At 41.8% G+C, this 15,811-nt stretch overlaps 1 protein-coding gene across 2 annotated transcripts; it reads right to left on the bottom strand.

Annotated features, from left to right (window-relative positions):
* Positions 1-1,107: 1,107 nt before the first annotated feature.
* Positions 1,108-14,030, bottom strand: CTHRC1 (collagen triple helix repeat containing 1). 2 transcript variants are annotated; one of them, XM_033843004.2, is made up of 4 exons: positions 13,718-14,030; positions 8,695-8,916; positions 6,524-6,740; positions 1,108-1,353 (listed from the first exon to the last, which is right to left on the bottom strand). In XM_033843004.2, the coding sequence occupies exons 1-4, from the start codon at positions 13,994-13,996 to the stop codon at positions 1,337-1,339; spliced, it is 735 nt and encodes a 244-aa protein (XP_033698895.1). In that variant the 5' UTR covers positions 13,997-14,030; the 3' UTR covers positions 1,108-1,336. The 2 variants fall into 2 exon arrangements, with proteins under 2 accessions (XP_033698895.1, XP_004328981.1); XM_004328933.4 differs by lacking the exon at positions 1,108-1,353 and adding an exon at positions 1,968-2,499 and having other exon boundaries at positions 13,718-14,024.
* Positions 14,031-15,811: the final 1,781 nt, after the last annotated feature.

Here is a 15,811-nt window from a genome sequence, read left to right as displayed (position 1 = left end):
TCGAATCCATACATAACCTCCATCCTTGCCACCTCAGCCTCTTTGTTTAGGGGTCTATTGAACTAGCGCTGCAGTGCTGGGGAAAGAAGCTGACTCACATCCATAGCGAGGTACTTTGTCCACCTCATCATTAAGAGCCTCTTGTGCAGTTGATGGCCTTTGGTGGGCATTCACATGGGACACAAATACCTTCACAGTCTGTGCCAATTCAAAGAGGTCTTAACTAACGTTCTGGTCTCCACTCAATATGTCCTTAATCCCAGTCCCCACTTGTCACAATTTTTACCCATCTTGGTTAACTTCTACCTATCTTCAACATGATTTCATCTAGACCCCCTCTCACCCACTTTTCCTTTCCAGGTTATTCTGAAGCAAATTCCAGGCATCATATCACTTTATCTTGAATATTTCTGTATCTCTAAAATATAAATGCTATTTTGAAATAACCACAATACTACTTCACACCAAACCCCCAAATCATTTTATATCAAATATCTATCAATGTTTAAATGTCCTGAACTACCTCAAGCATCCAAATAAAGTCCTAACACTGAAAAGAGTTCATATCTATTAAACCTTTTAATCCATGTTTTCCTTTTTCTCTTTTGTTGCAGGATATGTGTTGAAGAAACCCAGCTGTCTTTCAAGTTTCCCATAGTCCTGATTTGCTGATTATAATCCTGATATGTCAATTAACATATTCTTCTATCCCCTGTATTGCCTAAAATTTAACGGTTGTATCTGGAGGCTAAATCAGATCCAGGTTTGATTCTTTCTTGCAAAACAACTTCTTGGGGAGTGTAATGTGCTTTCCTTAGGGGGCACATAGTCTTCTTCTCATGCTGGAATGTTATCAGTCATTGATGATCATTGCTAGAGCCCTGAAATCATGAAGAGTTGAAAAGAGGGATATCCTATCACTTTCTTCATTTGGTATGTATAAAATACACACACACACACACACACATTCTATAGAGAAATTTTCCTTCATCAACAAGCTGGTTACCCAGAAATACAGTTCATGTAGAGAAAGCAGAACAAATGCTTTGCTTTTTTCCCCAAATTTCAAAGTAACAAGTTGATTTCCTGGCATCCTCTAAGTTGACCAATGAATTTTATTTTAATATCATTATGAACTCATGCATTTAAACATATCTGATGTGTTTCAAACCATTCCAGTTGTTATCTTCATTGATGCTTAAATCGTATCATCTCTGCCAGTGAGAACCAATCCACATTGGCTCTTGGATCCTGTTGAGTTGTCTTTCATAGTTGCCAAGATGTTCCAGGCTCATCTTGTACATTTCCTGCCCCAGAGCTGAAATCACCCATTTCTTCAAGGAGCCTTAGTTCCTTTTAGTAGAAAATGGTATATAGAGATCACAATCTGGGCATTACTAGTTTGGTCATTATTTCTAGGTCTTTTCAGTAAACAAAGCTAGGAGATTCTATTGTTAATTGTTTTATAGCTTTACTTAAGACAAAGTAACTTATGAGTTCATACTAACACTTCCAAGTCAAGCCCAGGATTTACTTAACTTTATCAGTCTTACACCTGTACTTACTTCATCATGAATTCTTTCTGATCACCTCAGCCAGAAGTGATAGGTCTTTCTTTGAATTATACCATCTCTTCAACAACTTTTGTCACAATCAACATATTAATCTTTGATTTGTTATTTTTGTATCTTAGTTTCCCTTCCAAATGGTAAGCAATTTGAGACCAGAGTCCCTGTCTTTTTACTCTTTGTTAAATTAAGATAAAATTTCTAAAGTGCTAGTGCATTTCCTGACACATAAATATCACTTTCTCTTTGAATCCCTCAAAATATGGAACAGGACTATTGTACTAAATTTAAAACATGATTGTCAAAAGGATAAATACAAAATCAGGTTTATCCTCAACTCTCCAGATATAAAGTACCAGAAACCCTGATTTTAGTGGCAATTACGTTAAAGATATTAAGGTTGTTTGAAATAAGTTTTATTTCACAGATATTAAACAATTCTGAACATTTACAACTTATACAAAGACTGGTAGCTTTTATATTTTAAAAAGTGCTACACTAATAGAACAGGAAAGAAACGGAGACCACAATAACATTCCAAATTATAGGTTCAGGGAATGGGAATATGAAGAAAGTATTTTAATCTTCTACAAAATCCCAAAACCAGTTTTGATGGAAGGAAAATGAATACTGGATCTAAAAACAGTGTGAAATCACACTTTGGTCTGTAAACACATTTAATTTTGTTGTTTCATTCAGATGTACACATAAAAATTATATAAGGGGTCACAAAAATGAACCATTCAAAGGTATAATACAAGAGAGGTAGGGAACAAAAATGAAAGGATTTATTTTGGTAGCTCTTCAATAATGATACGAGACACTGAATTCCACCCCGTAGAGGCATCTCCTTTCGGGTAATCTGAGCAAGTTCCAACCCAGATAGCAATGTCTACTAGTCCGGCACCAATTCCTTCACAGAGTCCTTCCACTGCAAAACAAGGTGAGAATTACAAGTCTCTATAGAACAAAAAGCAAAAACCTTTAGCTCAACTGTATTACTTCAGCAAGCTAGGTTAAATCTACTTAATGTACAGGAAATTAAAAATGCTAATACTTAATAAAGGTCTCATAAAGATAAGTTCTCTTTTTCTTAGCACATAAATATTTTTTAAAGATGTATACATAGCCATTCTGAGAAATAAGCTTCACGTGGAATTTTCTTAGAGGTTTTAATCATAAAGAGAGACTTTGTTTAGTTACAGAGATGACCTAAAACAAAACAAAAGCAATTTATTTGACTAAACAAAGGAAGCCTCACTTTTGTTTTTTTCTTTTTGCGGTACGCAGGCCTCTCACTGTTGTGGCCTCTCCCGTTGCAGAGCACAGGCTCCGGACACGCAGGCCCAGCGGCCATGGCTCACGGGCCCAGCCGCTCCGCGGCATGTGGGATCTTCCCGGACCGGGCCACGAACCCGTGTCCCCTGCATCGGCAGGGGGACTCTCAACCACTGCGCCACCAGGGAAGCCCAGAAGGCCTACACTTTTAAAAGCCAAGACTTTGACGTGATCTGTAAGTCTTTTTTAAAGAAAGCCCTTTCCAACACTTACCTGTATACACTTGATGGTATTCAACTAGAAAAAAAAGGACTTTTATAACATTAAAAGTAATTCTAACATAATCATCATATCAGTCCTTCAATCCGGAATTTCCTCATCATGAAAAAAACAAAAAACTAAGTAAATCCTGTTTTTCCTCTGTGTTTTTATGCTTTATAAACACGTGCCTTTTCACAGGTCCTCTCGACTTTCACATACTAATATATATAAGTTGCATTCCTTATCAAGGCTCTTCTCCAACATTAAAAAATTCCCCCAGGGGCTTCCCTGGTGGCGCAGTGGTTGAGAATCTGCCTGCCAATGCAGGGGACACGGGTTCGAGCCCTGGTCTGGGAGGATCCCACATGCCGCGGAGCAACTAGGCTCGTGCGCCACAACTACTGAGCCTGCGCGTCTGAAGCCTGTGCTCCACAACAAGAGAGGCCGCGATAGTGAGAGGCCCACACACCACGATGAAGAGTGGCCCCTGCTTGCCTCAACTAGAGAAAGCCCTCGCACAGAAATGAAGACCCAACACAGCCGAAAATAAATATAAAAATAAATTAATTTTTTAAAAAAGACCTAAAGAAGAAATACATGGTTAATATCTTAAAAAAAAAAATTCCCCTAGTGTTGATTTTAATGGGCAAAAGGTACAACCCCTTTGACGTCTGTGTCAGGGGGAAAAGGTTGGCAGATTGGCACATTCTTTAAGAAAACCGGTTCTTACATATAAGTAGGGTAGGGATGACCACATGTGACTGGTTAGTTTTCCTATCTGGTTAAGGTTAGTGCATTTGAACCGAGCCAGGGGTTGCAGGCCTAAAGCAATCTGCTTCCACCAGCTGTGACATCAGTGAATTGAAGGCAAGTCCCTCTGAATCTGGGGACCTGTGACTGGTTCAGGCCCCTTTCAAAGTTGGAAGAACTAAGCAGTGCGTGCCCACAATCCCATTTAATCTAGAATTCTCAGTATCATGCCAGGTGAGAAAGCCTAGAAATCCTCATGTTCTCCCAAGGTCTTGACATCCACGGTCTAAAAATTTGTTCACTTAATCCCATAGGAGGTCAGACAAGTTTGCGTTTAGTGTCAGCCTCACACGGGGAGAGTCAAGTGGTCACTTCATGGTCTTTAACAAATGAAATAATGTTTTTTAAATGAATGAACATTTTCGCTGTGATAAGGTAGTACTGCAGCTTATTAAACACCTAAACTATGTTGGATTAGGGGTTCTCAACCTGTTTTCCTCCTAGATCCAGGTAAGAAGACGACATCCTAATGTATGTCAAACTCCCATGGACATATCCAAGGCTTAACGTCATCCTCTGATGTGCAAACTGTAAGTGCATCCCTTTCCTTTCCCTCGAGAAAGAGTACCAGGGTGCAAGGGAATTTATTATAGAGGTAACCTTTAACTCATCTTAAGACAAAAACTGTTATGAATAACAAATTACTTCTGACATTCTACCCAACTGATCACACCAAATAAGTTTCCACAACATGGTTGGGAAATGCTATGTTAAATAATTTACAAAGTATATGTATGTATAGGTCACAGTTCCTAGGCCTGAGAGCTTACATTATAGCAAGATATTAACACACACATTTAAAGATACTACAATACTAAGTAAGTTGCTTATATCAACTACTATTTAAACACATATCATTTCCTAGTCAAATTTTGTATTTTATACCCAGATTTAAAAAATTTTAGTGACTGCTTCTCAGATGGAAAGCACCTCTTCATTTACAGCACAGAACTTAGTGAAGAGGCTTTTTCATCTGATCAAACCTTGTCCTGGGAGACAAGAGAGCAGGGCTCTGGTTTCTGCTCTCCAGGACACTGAGCCTACTGTTCAGGGTAAGATACTTTATTTCCCTGGACCTCCTCTGTGTGCAGAGAGAAGGGGTTAAAGTATCTTCTTTACATCTTGAGGATATTGTGGGGATCTGAGGAAGAAAATGGAAGGGATGCCCTTGATTTCTTAGGGATGAATGTGCTCTATTAAGTTGGGGGATCAGTATCTGACTTGATCCCTAAGAATGCTGAAATATTTCTTCTGGTTAGCAGTGAGGGGATCTCTTCTCTTCCCTCTGACATTTTTAAGTACAAGCTTCGTGAGAAATCCTTTCAAGAAATCAGGGAAATGAAGCTATCGCTATGGACACCTTGTGATTCTCTCGGCATGTGTTGTTACGGTGTGCCGCACCCCCAGCTCCTGCCACACAGCAGCTCAAGAAAGCAAAACAGCTGGCAGCCAAATACTCATAGTGGTGTGTCTGGGTGATGACATTAATCGGTAGTTTTTTCCCCTTCTACTTTTGGTAGCTTCTAAACTCTTTCAATGAACCTTAAAATACAGCCAAACAAACCCCAAAAAACTCAACAAAAACAAAACAAAACAAAAAACCCAATAGTTTTGGGTTTTTTTGGCCACGCACAGCATGAGGGATCTTCCCTGACCAGGGATGGAACCCGTGCCCCCTGCAGTGTGAGCGTAGAGTTTTAACCACTGGACGACCAGGGAAGTCCAAGGTGTTTTTTTTTTTTAACAGCTTAAGTGACCACTGGTTTAATCGAATGTCGTTTCTTTTATAGGAGGTAGAAGCAAACAGAGAATGCAGGATCAATATAGAAATGTTCTCTTCTACAAATGCAGCAGACTGTACCTACCTTTTTGAAGAACAAGGCAGAGAAATCAGCCTTCTTATCAATCTAAGCGAGTGGTTCTCAAGCTTGGCTGAACATTGAGATAACCAGGAGAGACTTCGTTTGTTTTTGCGGTAAGCAGGCCTCTCATTGTCGTGGCCTCTCCCGTTGCGGAGCACAGGCTCCGGACACGCAGGCTCAGCGGCCATGGCTCACGGGCCCAGCCGCTCCGCGGCATGTGGGATCTTCCCGGACCGGGGCACGAACCCGCGTCCCCTGCATCGGCAGGCGGACTCTCAACCGCTGCGCCACCAGGGAAGCCCCAGGAGAGACTTTGGAAGTCCCATTGCCTGGGGTGCAACCAGACCCATTAAGTCAGCCTTCATGGAGGAGTGTTACCCAGGCACGGTGATTTTTTTAAAGTTCCCCAGTTGAACACAAGGTATAGCTAAGGTTGAAAACCACTGCTCTACGGCATTATTGGCTATTTCGCCATTTCATCTAACTCAGTGATTTTCAACCTTATGATCTTTTAAAAAATACAGCTGCTGGGGTCTTACCCCAAGATTCTGATTCAGTTGATCAGAGATGAGACCCAGGCATCCACATAGTTTTTAAAAGATCTATAAGAAATTCTGAAGTGCAACCAGGATTGAGAATTATGCACAGAAAGCTTGCTATGACCTACCATGATAGTGGACAGAAAACTAATCTTTGGTCTCTAAAGATCTGAGGCACATTCTGTAATGTCCCCATTCTACGTACCAGAAGAAGTGCGATGAATATTAATTGTCGAATTCAGTTCAGGGCTTCCTTGGTCCAAATAAATTATGGCTTCAATAGGAAGAGGTCCTGAACATTCAGCTCCATTGAACGTGAAATACCAACGCTGACAGCATGCGCTTCTGCATTTTAACCGAAGCGAGCCACTGAACAAGACTCTTAGGGCGCTGTTCGAACGCATCTTTGTGAATGTACACTCCTGTCACAAACACAGAAATAGGACTTAATTAGCATTTTCATTTTAATTAAAAAGATGCTTTCAAATTGTATTGTGCATTTTATTTAATGATCCTTTTTCCCAAACTGCATTTAAAAAGCTTAGCTTTTACAGAGGGAAAGCAGTTCTCTGCAAGATGGAAGAGACTCTGATATTAGAAACTCTAAGAAAATAGAATTATGGCTTTCTTAGAATTATTCACTCCATTGAGGGTATCTTTCAGTTTTTACCAAAAACAGCCAGTCTTCAGTATTTTAGACCAAAACAGTCTATGTATTTACTTTTCTTTTTATTCCAAAATTATTTCCTATGTTCTGGATACTACAGATACAACAGTAAACAACACAGAATCCCTGCCTAGCACTGCCCATATATATTACTTTGACCTGTTACTTTTTTTTTTTTTTTAATATTTACTTATTTATTTGACTGCACTGGGTCTTAGTTGAGGCATGAGCAATCTTCATTGCCTTGTGCGGGATCTTTTAGTTGCGGCATGCGGGATCTAGCTACCTGACCAGAGATCGAGCCCGGGCCCCCTGCATTGGGAGCACGGAGTCTTAACCACTGGACCACCAGGGAAGTCCCTGACCTGTTTCTTTTTAAGCAACAGAAAACAGTATCAGGAGTAAAGCGTAGGTGGGGTTTTTAGTCTCTACCTACATGACACAACGATAAGACCCAGGTCTTTGCAAAATTTGTTTGTCTATTGGCTCATGGTCCTACTATCTTTTACCCATAGAAGGCTCCCAAACCCATTCTGACCACTGCTAAAAGGAACTTGAAAACATATTGTATTAATAATCCAGAGTCCATAGGGCAAGTTTTTAGAGAGAACTCAACCAGCAATTTTGATGAACTATAAATAAGCAACCAGTCTATCAACGTCAGGTGTTTAAAGAAGTAGGCAACATTTTAACAAAATGCCTTCTAAGAAATCACATGTGAAAATATAACTGGTCACAGTCACCAAACTATGGAAGCTATATGGAAATTCGACCACACAGAAATCAAATGAAGACAGTCTCAAACATTTTTATAGGTAATAGAGCAGACATTAAAGAGCTGAAAGAGGAGCAGGGATAATACACAGATTGCTACTTAGAACCTGAGAGTTTTATGAAAATAAAATCTCTTCTATTTGCCTGGTGGTAGTAGTGGTTAATATCAAGGAATAATATATTGTGGATACAGAACCATGTACAGAGTTTGTCAACAAAAGAAGAAAGAGGCTTGAAATGGCACCAGCTTCAACTCTGTGCCATCCCAGTGGACTCGCCAGTTACTTTGGAAGCAAACACTAATCAAAGTGTCGGAGTCATTAATCCAAATGCATTGCCAGACAGGCTATTTTGAGTAATTTTTCTCCCTAAATATTACAGAATAATTTTAAATGGTCATTGTAGTGTATCTCTGGTCCATTCTACTTCGCTTAAGCTTAGCAATTTTGAGCTGGGTCTGCTATCCAGAATAAGGACAAATACCAATGGACTCCCCACCTCCAGATAATTCCAATCATGTGTTAATTTCTTGGATATTTCTTTCCACCTTTATATCTGGAGCCCCAGCAGAATTTCTTAGACTAATTTAAAATCACTTTAGGACAAGATTGGAAAGTTGCTTACTTGTCCAACACAGACACCTATGCTCTCCCTTTTTGTTTCCATTAAAAAAGAAAAAAGAGTAAGTTATTTTAAGTATTGTTAGGGTTAAAATAATATGGTGATATATTTATCTCAGAAATAGCTTTATAAAATTAATTCTGAAATGTTATCAATGTTTTCACTAATCCTAAGTTAGAAGTCACACGGTACCCATTCCTTAATATTTTTTGTCTTTTAGTAAAAATAAAATAAAAGCACACTTAAAATTACCACTCAACTATGAACACCTTTAAGTTTTACTTCAACTTTAAAATAATTCAGACTTTACTCACCGCAATTTTTCCAAGGTCTATGCCATAATTCAGTGAACTCCACGAACACTGCTTATAGTTAGGCGTCCACGGCTCCTCAAAGACTTCCCTCAGGCATTCCCCCTTTTCTCCTTTGAATCCATCTCGACCTGGGACCCCAGGGGTGCCAGGGATGCCATTGGTCCCAGGGCTCCCATCTCGCCCAGGCACCCCCGCGGGCCCTTGTAAGCACATGCCATTATACTGCATCAGAAAAAAGAACGGGGGGAAAAACTCCCTTCACTTAAGATTCAAAGACTCAGTCTGATCAGAACTGCATTTATTTTGAGGCCTTGGAGTCAAGAATCCCTTCATACCACTTGCCCATGTTCCAGATGAGTTATTTTTTATATATAAAGAACCAATTTTTAAAGTCATTTCTAAAATATTGGGATTTCTTTCCTATTCTTTTTTTTTTTTGCAGACTTTACACACACAAAGAAGAGGAAATGATTTCATTTGTCTGCTTTTTTCTACTGCTCATTAAAAGCATACATAATTTTTAAATGGCTGTATTATAAGGTAGACATAATTTGATACACTGCTCTTTTCTTCTAGCCCTACATATCGTAAAGAGACTTGGATTTCAGAATTATACTTTTACAATTTTACGCAAACATTGCACTATTTGGGGATCGTTATTTCTATTTTTTTTCTATCGTTAACATTATTGTAAAGAAAATCTTTATCCACATAGCTTTTTTCTTCTTTTCAATTATTTCCCTAAGATAAATTCTCAGAGATATAATTATAAAATGAAATCTTAACTCAATAGTTATCTTACACTGGCAATATCTCTAAGTTGGATAAGCATACCTGCTTCTCCTCCCTATTTTCATGTGGAGGAAGTGTTGGAACACTCTGGCCTCCAACCCCACTCAGCCCTCCCCACCAAGAAGGAATAAATAATCTCATTGCAAGTGACCATTAGTCTTTAATAGGGTGGCAGTAATCTAACAAACTCTTAAGTGCTAGGATTATCTCTGTTTTCCTTGAGGGGGTGGTGCAGTAGTATCACGTAGAAGTTGAGTAATAGATTCTAGAGTCATATACTATGGATTTTAATCCTGGCTCCACCACTTATTAGCTATGTGAGATAGAGCAAGTTATTCAACATTTCAATGCCTGTTTCCTTAACTGAAATATGGGGAAAAATAATAAAGATTCTTACCTTGTAGGAGATTTAAGTGAGATAATACATAAAATGTACTAGAGCAGTACCTGGCACATAGTATAGTCAGCCATGATTATTCTCATTATTTCCTCAAGACCATGTGAGATAGTGGCCCAGAGCAAATGTGTCCACTCCCTTGAGTGGACTAGGACTGGGGAAGAGAGCATTAGCAAACCTGCTGGCTAACACACATAGCCATAAGCCACACAAGCAATATAGCTGCATCGGTGGTAAAGCTGGATCTCCATCTGCCTAATTCTTGTGCCTAACCCTGAATTGGTCCATTATTAGACCCTTCAAACCGCACACCCAATTCATTTAAATTTTTACTTTAACAATCCCTATTTGTATAAATGATCTAACACTATCATTCTCTATAAATATACTGTCCAGTGAGAACAAAAAAAAAATCAAGATTCCTTATATATTAAAATAACTTCAAAGCTTTTTTTTTAACATCTTTATTGGAGTATAATTGCTTTACAATGTTGTGTTAGTTTCTGCTGTATGACAAAGTGAATCAGCTCTATGTATACATATATCCCCATATCCCCTCGCTCTTGCATCTCCCTCCCACCTTCCCTATCCCACCCCTCTAGGTGGTCACAAAGCACGGAGCTGATCTCCCTATGCTATTCAGCTGCTTCTACTAGCTATCTGTTTTACATTTGGTAGTGTATATATGTCAATGTCACTCTCTCACTTCGTCCCAACTTACCCTTCCCCCTCCCCGTGTCCTCAAGTCCATTCTCTACGTCTGCATCTTTATTCTTGTCCTGCTCCTAGGTTCATCAGAACCATTTTTTAAAATTTTTAGATTCCATATATATGTGTTAGCATACCGTTATTTGTTTTTCTCTTTCTGACTTACTTCACTCTGTATGACAGACTCTAGGTCCATCCACATCACTACAAATAATTCAATTTCATTTCTTTTTATGGCTGAGTAATATTCCATTGTATATATGTGCCACATCTTCTTTATCCATTCATCTGTTGCTGGACACTTAGGTTACTTCCATGTCCTGGCTATTGTAAATAGAGCTGCAATGAACATTGTGGTACATGACTCTTTTTGAATTATGGTTTTCTCAGGGTATATGCCCAGTAGTGGGACTGCTGGGTCGGATGGTAGTTCTATTTTTAGTTTTTTAAGGAACCTCCATACTGTTCTCCATAGTGACTGTATCAATTTACATTCCCACCAACAGTGCAAGAGGGTTCCCTTTTCTCCACAACCCCTCCAGCATTTATTGTTTGTAGATTTTTTGATGATGGCCATTCTGACCCGTGTGAGGTGATACCTCATTGTAATTTTGATTTGCATTTCTCTAACAAAGCTTATTTTTTCACCATCTAGGATTGGATATGGTCATATTATTAAATTCAGTAATGACACTGCCTAGGAAAGATCCTTATGTATCTAATGTTTGCCAATCAATCTTCTCACATCACCAATTTGATCTTTATTTTGCTAAATGATTTTTATGACTTTGACCAGTGCTATTTTCCTGACTTTAAGAAAAAAAAAAAAGACACTTCTATTTATTTGCTGCCAGAGAAATAATAAGAAACGTATTTAACAAAATTGCAAAAGTACTCAAAGACATGCTAAAGTATAAAACATTCTAGTTGGCTTTATTTTATACTTAATTTTCATTTTGGTAGATATACTTTAATTTTACTTGGTAGATTTAAATTTAAATTTAGTAGATATACTTTAATTTTCATTTAGTAGATAGGTTACTTTCACTAACAGATATAGGCAATGTTTACACAAAGATTTCAAGTGGGAAGGGAGAAACAATAAAACTTCTGGTATTCTTTGATTTTTTTCACTGTTATTCCCCTCAGAGCAAAGTTTTATTTCTCTATATATGAGCAGTTCTTAACGGGGACAATTTTGTCCCCCAGAAGATACCTGGCAATGTCTGGAGACATTTTTGGTTGTCACAGCTTGGGAGGGAGAGATTGCTATTGGCACCTAGTGGGTAGATGGCAGGGATGCTACTAAGTATGCCACATGCACAGCACAGTCCCCGTAACAGAGAATCATCTGGCCCCAAAAGTCAATTGTGCCATGGTTGAGAATTTTTATTCACCTTTTTATCTAAAAACTGCATTTCAGAGACCACATAATTTTACTGAATTCGATTCCACAGGTATTACATCTGCCTTCTTTCACTTCTTTCACTAACCCAGCACATGATTAGTATCAGGTAGGGGGTTCCATGAATGTCTGTGGAAGGAACCCCTGTTTCTTTCACTGGCCACCAGGGGGCAGAGCTTGTTGCACGCTTGAAAGGAAGGCTTTGAAAGATCCTGTACAAAGAAGCTGCTTTATAGAATCTGTTGAAACCTTAATGACTGTGTGGATTCTTTTCCCCCAGCAAAACCAAATCCAATTACAGGATGCACCTGAGCCAGGCTGCACAATAAAGTTTTCCAAGTCGGGCTAGAGTTGTGGGAAACCGCAGGTACTGTAAATCCTTGGAGGGAAAGAAAAAAAGTTGCTAGCTTTATAGGGAAAGGGGGTATTTTGTGTATCATAACGACAGATTCATAAAATGCAGACTGCACATGAACCACATTCATTTGGTACAGTTTTAAACAATTTAGGCACTAAAAATAGAACTGTAGCCCTGAACACACAGTCTGCTTTGTGGAGCAAAATTACATAGCACCACACCAAAAAGTGCAGTGTGGAATGGCAGGAATTTTTTTACAGAGCGTTTGAATCTGGCATAGTTCTAGCTTCCAGAGAGCTTGGCTTATTAGCTCAGTTTACAATGGCAGCTTAACAAATTCGAAACAGTTTTTTATCAAAAAAATGCCCCCTCTTATGTCCTGAATGCCTGTAACACTACATTTGTCTGCTTAAAGATTGAAGTTTATCATATACCAAGGAATATAGTGGTTTTGAAAGAATCACTCTTGCTTCAGGGTAGAGACCCACTCTGCCCTTCACTGGGTTTGTTGACTTTTAGAAGGAAAGAGCTTTAAGTAAACAGGCCTTCCCATAGATTACCCCTTCAGCAAGCACTTGGGCTATTTATTTGCTCTCCTGGTAACTGTCTTCTCCCCTTAGTTCGGCTGTGATGCTCCTACCTGGTGCTCACAGGCTGAAGACCCAGGGTGTCTGGAAGGGCTGCCCATCTGTCTAAACAGAACAATGAAATGGGTCCTTGGAAGGTTAGTGCTGGGCCCCTTCATTTCCCCTTCTGATCGTAAACCCTCTGAACAATTCCTGGCCCAGCTGTGGTCGTCCAACAAAGTAAACTGCAGCCCATACTCCCTAGGAGGATGACCCAACATGACTCACTGTCATCACGTTACAAAGAGTTGGACGGATGTTGGGTGAAGATTGTTATTCTCTCCCGCTGGCAGACGTGGCCACCAGCCTCAACAAAGGACACATTGCAAGTCCCTGGCCCAGGCCCACCCAGGAGATCAGATAGCCCAGGGTGTCCCAGGCAGCTCCCTGGCCCACGTTCTAACCTACCCAAGCTCCCCATTCTACTCTCATTGCAGCCCTAACCCTCTCCATCCCTGCGGGGGGTGGGGGTCGGGAATCGATGGGGGCTCAGAGGTCAGAAATTATTGGGCGACTCCCTGTACTCTGGGGCGTCCCACACGACCCGCGGCGCATCTCTGGTTCACGATGGCCCTCTCATACCGGTCTACCTCGCCAGTTCCAGGACTCCACTACCCGCAAAGTCCAGGTCCTTCCTTCCCTGGAGACTCAGGCAAAGCGGGACCCCCAGGCGCACGCTAGACATACACCCCCTCCCCCGTCCCCGCTCGGGGCTCTGTCCCCTCCACCGGACTCACCAGGTCCACCACCTCCCTCTGCCGGAGCACAGCCTTTTGCTTCCCCTTGGGGGTCTCGGAGGCGCTCGACGGCGCCTGCAGCTGCAGCAGCAGGAGCAGCAGGAGGCCGAGGAGCCGCTGCGGGGAACCGGTGGCGGGGCCCTGGAGGCGCATGGCGCGCGGCGGCCCCGGGACGCGCGGAGCAGGCGAGGAGGAGGAGGAGGAGGAGGAGACGACCCGGGAGCCGAGACGTGATCCCAGTCCGGCCCCGCCGCGCTCCGAGGCCACCGCCGGCTGCATCAATGCGCCTTTCAGCCGCACGCTTCCCTCCCGCCCCCCGGACACAGGAGTTTCCCTCCCGTCATAGGTCGGAGCCCTCACCCCGAGCCCGACGCGGGGCGGGCCGACAGCCGGGCCCGCCCCCTCCTGCGGCCGCTCTGCCCGCGCGGACCCTCGGGGGCTGTGCAGGCAGCTGGGATCAGCCCCCCTGCAGAGGCGGGGGAGGGGGTTGGGGTTGGGAGGGGTGGTGCGGATGCGGGTGGCCGTGTTTAGTGAACCACAGGTGGAGGCTTCGAGAACCGAGTGGAGACGGCACCGTTGAAGTGAGCATTGAAGAGGCCCGTGCCTTCACCTGGGTCCAGGAACACCTGGGTCAAACCCTGGCACCGTGGGCGAGCTCTTTTGAGAGATGACGTTTTTGGGGGGCGTAGGAAGGGCTGGGAAGGAGTCATAGATAGCATCAGGTTCTCCCAGGGGCCCGTGACCCACATAATTACCTGCTTCACAGAGTGCTAACACAAAGCTCCAGGAACCACATAGTCTTTAACGCATACTCTCTGTCCTCTTGGCAGTACTGTGGAAGTTGATACCTCCTCTGCTTGCCCCATTTACAGACGGGGAAACTGAGGCTTGGGTGGTTAGGCAACATTCAGTGGTAGAAGTCCACTTTTGAGCAGTCATTCTTGACCTCTGATTGATAATTAGCTTTTTCTAACCCGCTCTGTCCTCCTTTGTCCATTCTGGAAGAAAGCATCCTCAGAGACCCAGGCCACCCACCAGCTAGGGTCAGGCTAGAGCAGGAGTTCCTTTATACACCACTAGCTGGAGTCAGGCAGGACAGGAGTCTTGCCACACCACAACCTCTTGGCAACCACAGAGGTTGCCAACAGAATGGTGATGATGCTGAGGTCGAATTCAGCGCAGCAGGGTTCTCTTTACAGACCCAGCAAGGTTCTGGGAAGTTATGGTGGGCCCAACAGATGGATATGAAAAAGAAGGAACAGTCTGGCAGGGGAGCAGTTAAGGGCAGTTCTAGGAATGTTCACTCCTGGGCCAGTGCCTAAATTCAGGTAAATTCCATTTCTGTTTGTCAGAAGAAACAAACATCCAAATGGGTTCTACAGCCAGGACTGGCTGCATGATATGTGGAGCCCAGTGCCCATAAAAATTCAGGGTCCTTTGTTAAAAAATTATTAGGAATTTCAAGACAGTGTTAACAGAGAAATACAACAAGCATGGGACCTGTCTTAGTGCAGCCACACGGGCTGCTCACCCATGAAACCAGCCCTGTGTAAAGCTGAACAGGGTCCCAGCTGATGCCCTTACGTAGCCAAACCAGTGTAGTGGCAGCAGTCTACAGGCTGGAGAGGAGAAGAGGGCACCGCCAGAGTCTGTCTTCTATCCACAATTCTTGCTGCTGTTACTGCTGCCGCTACTACCACCCAGTGACTTCAGATGGTCCCTTTCTGTGTGAATTTGGGTCGAGATTAGCAATTAGCTAATCCTGTGTTAACATCCATGCATTTTTAATCTACACATTCACATAGTTAATTAAGTTACACTGCAAGATAAGTAAACCAGATACTGTTATCTATATTTCAAAGATAATAATGTATAAGTGCTTTACAGCATACAGAGGGCTTTCATATACCCTGTCTCTCAGATCCTAAAATTATCATAAAAGTACTCCCACTATGGGTTTGATTAACTTCACTCTCTCTATGCTTACTTCTATACGTCTGTGGGTTTGCAAAGTCATTTTTCCTACTACCTCTGGAATTTGAGTTTTCTTGGTTTAAAACTTAGACCCATTCTACCATTATAGATTTTTAGTTT

This window comes from Tursiops truncatus, chromosome 17 (assembly GCF_011762595.2).
Source record: "Tursiops truncatus isolate mTurTru1 chromosome 17, mTurTru1.mat.Y, whole genome shotgun sequence".
Classification (NCBI taxonomy): Eukaryota; Metazoa; Chordata; class Mammalia; order Artiodactyla; family Delphinidae; genus Tursiops; species Tursiops truncatus.
This window is presented reverse-complemented; position numbering and strand designations above follow the sequence as displayed.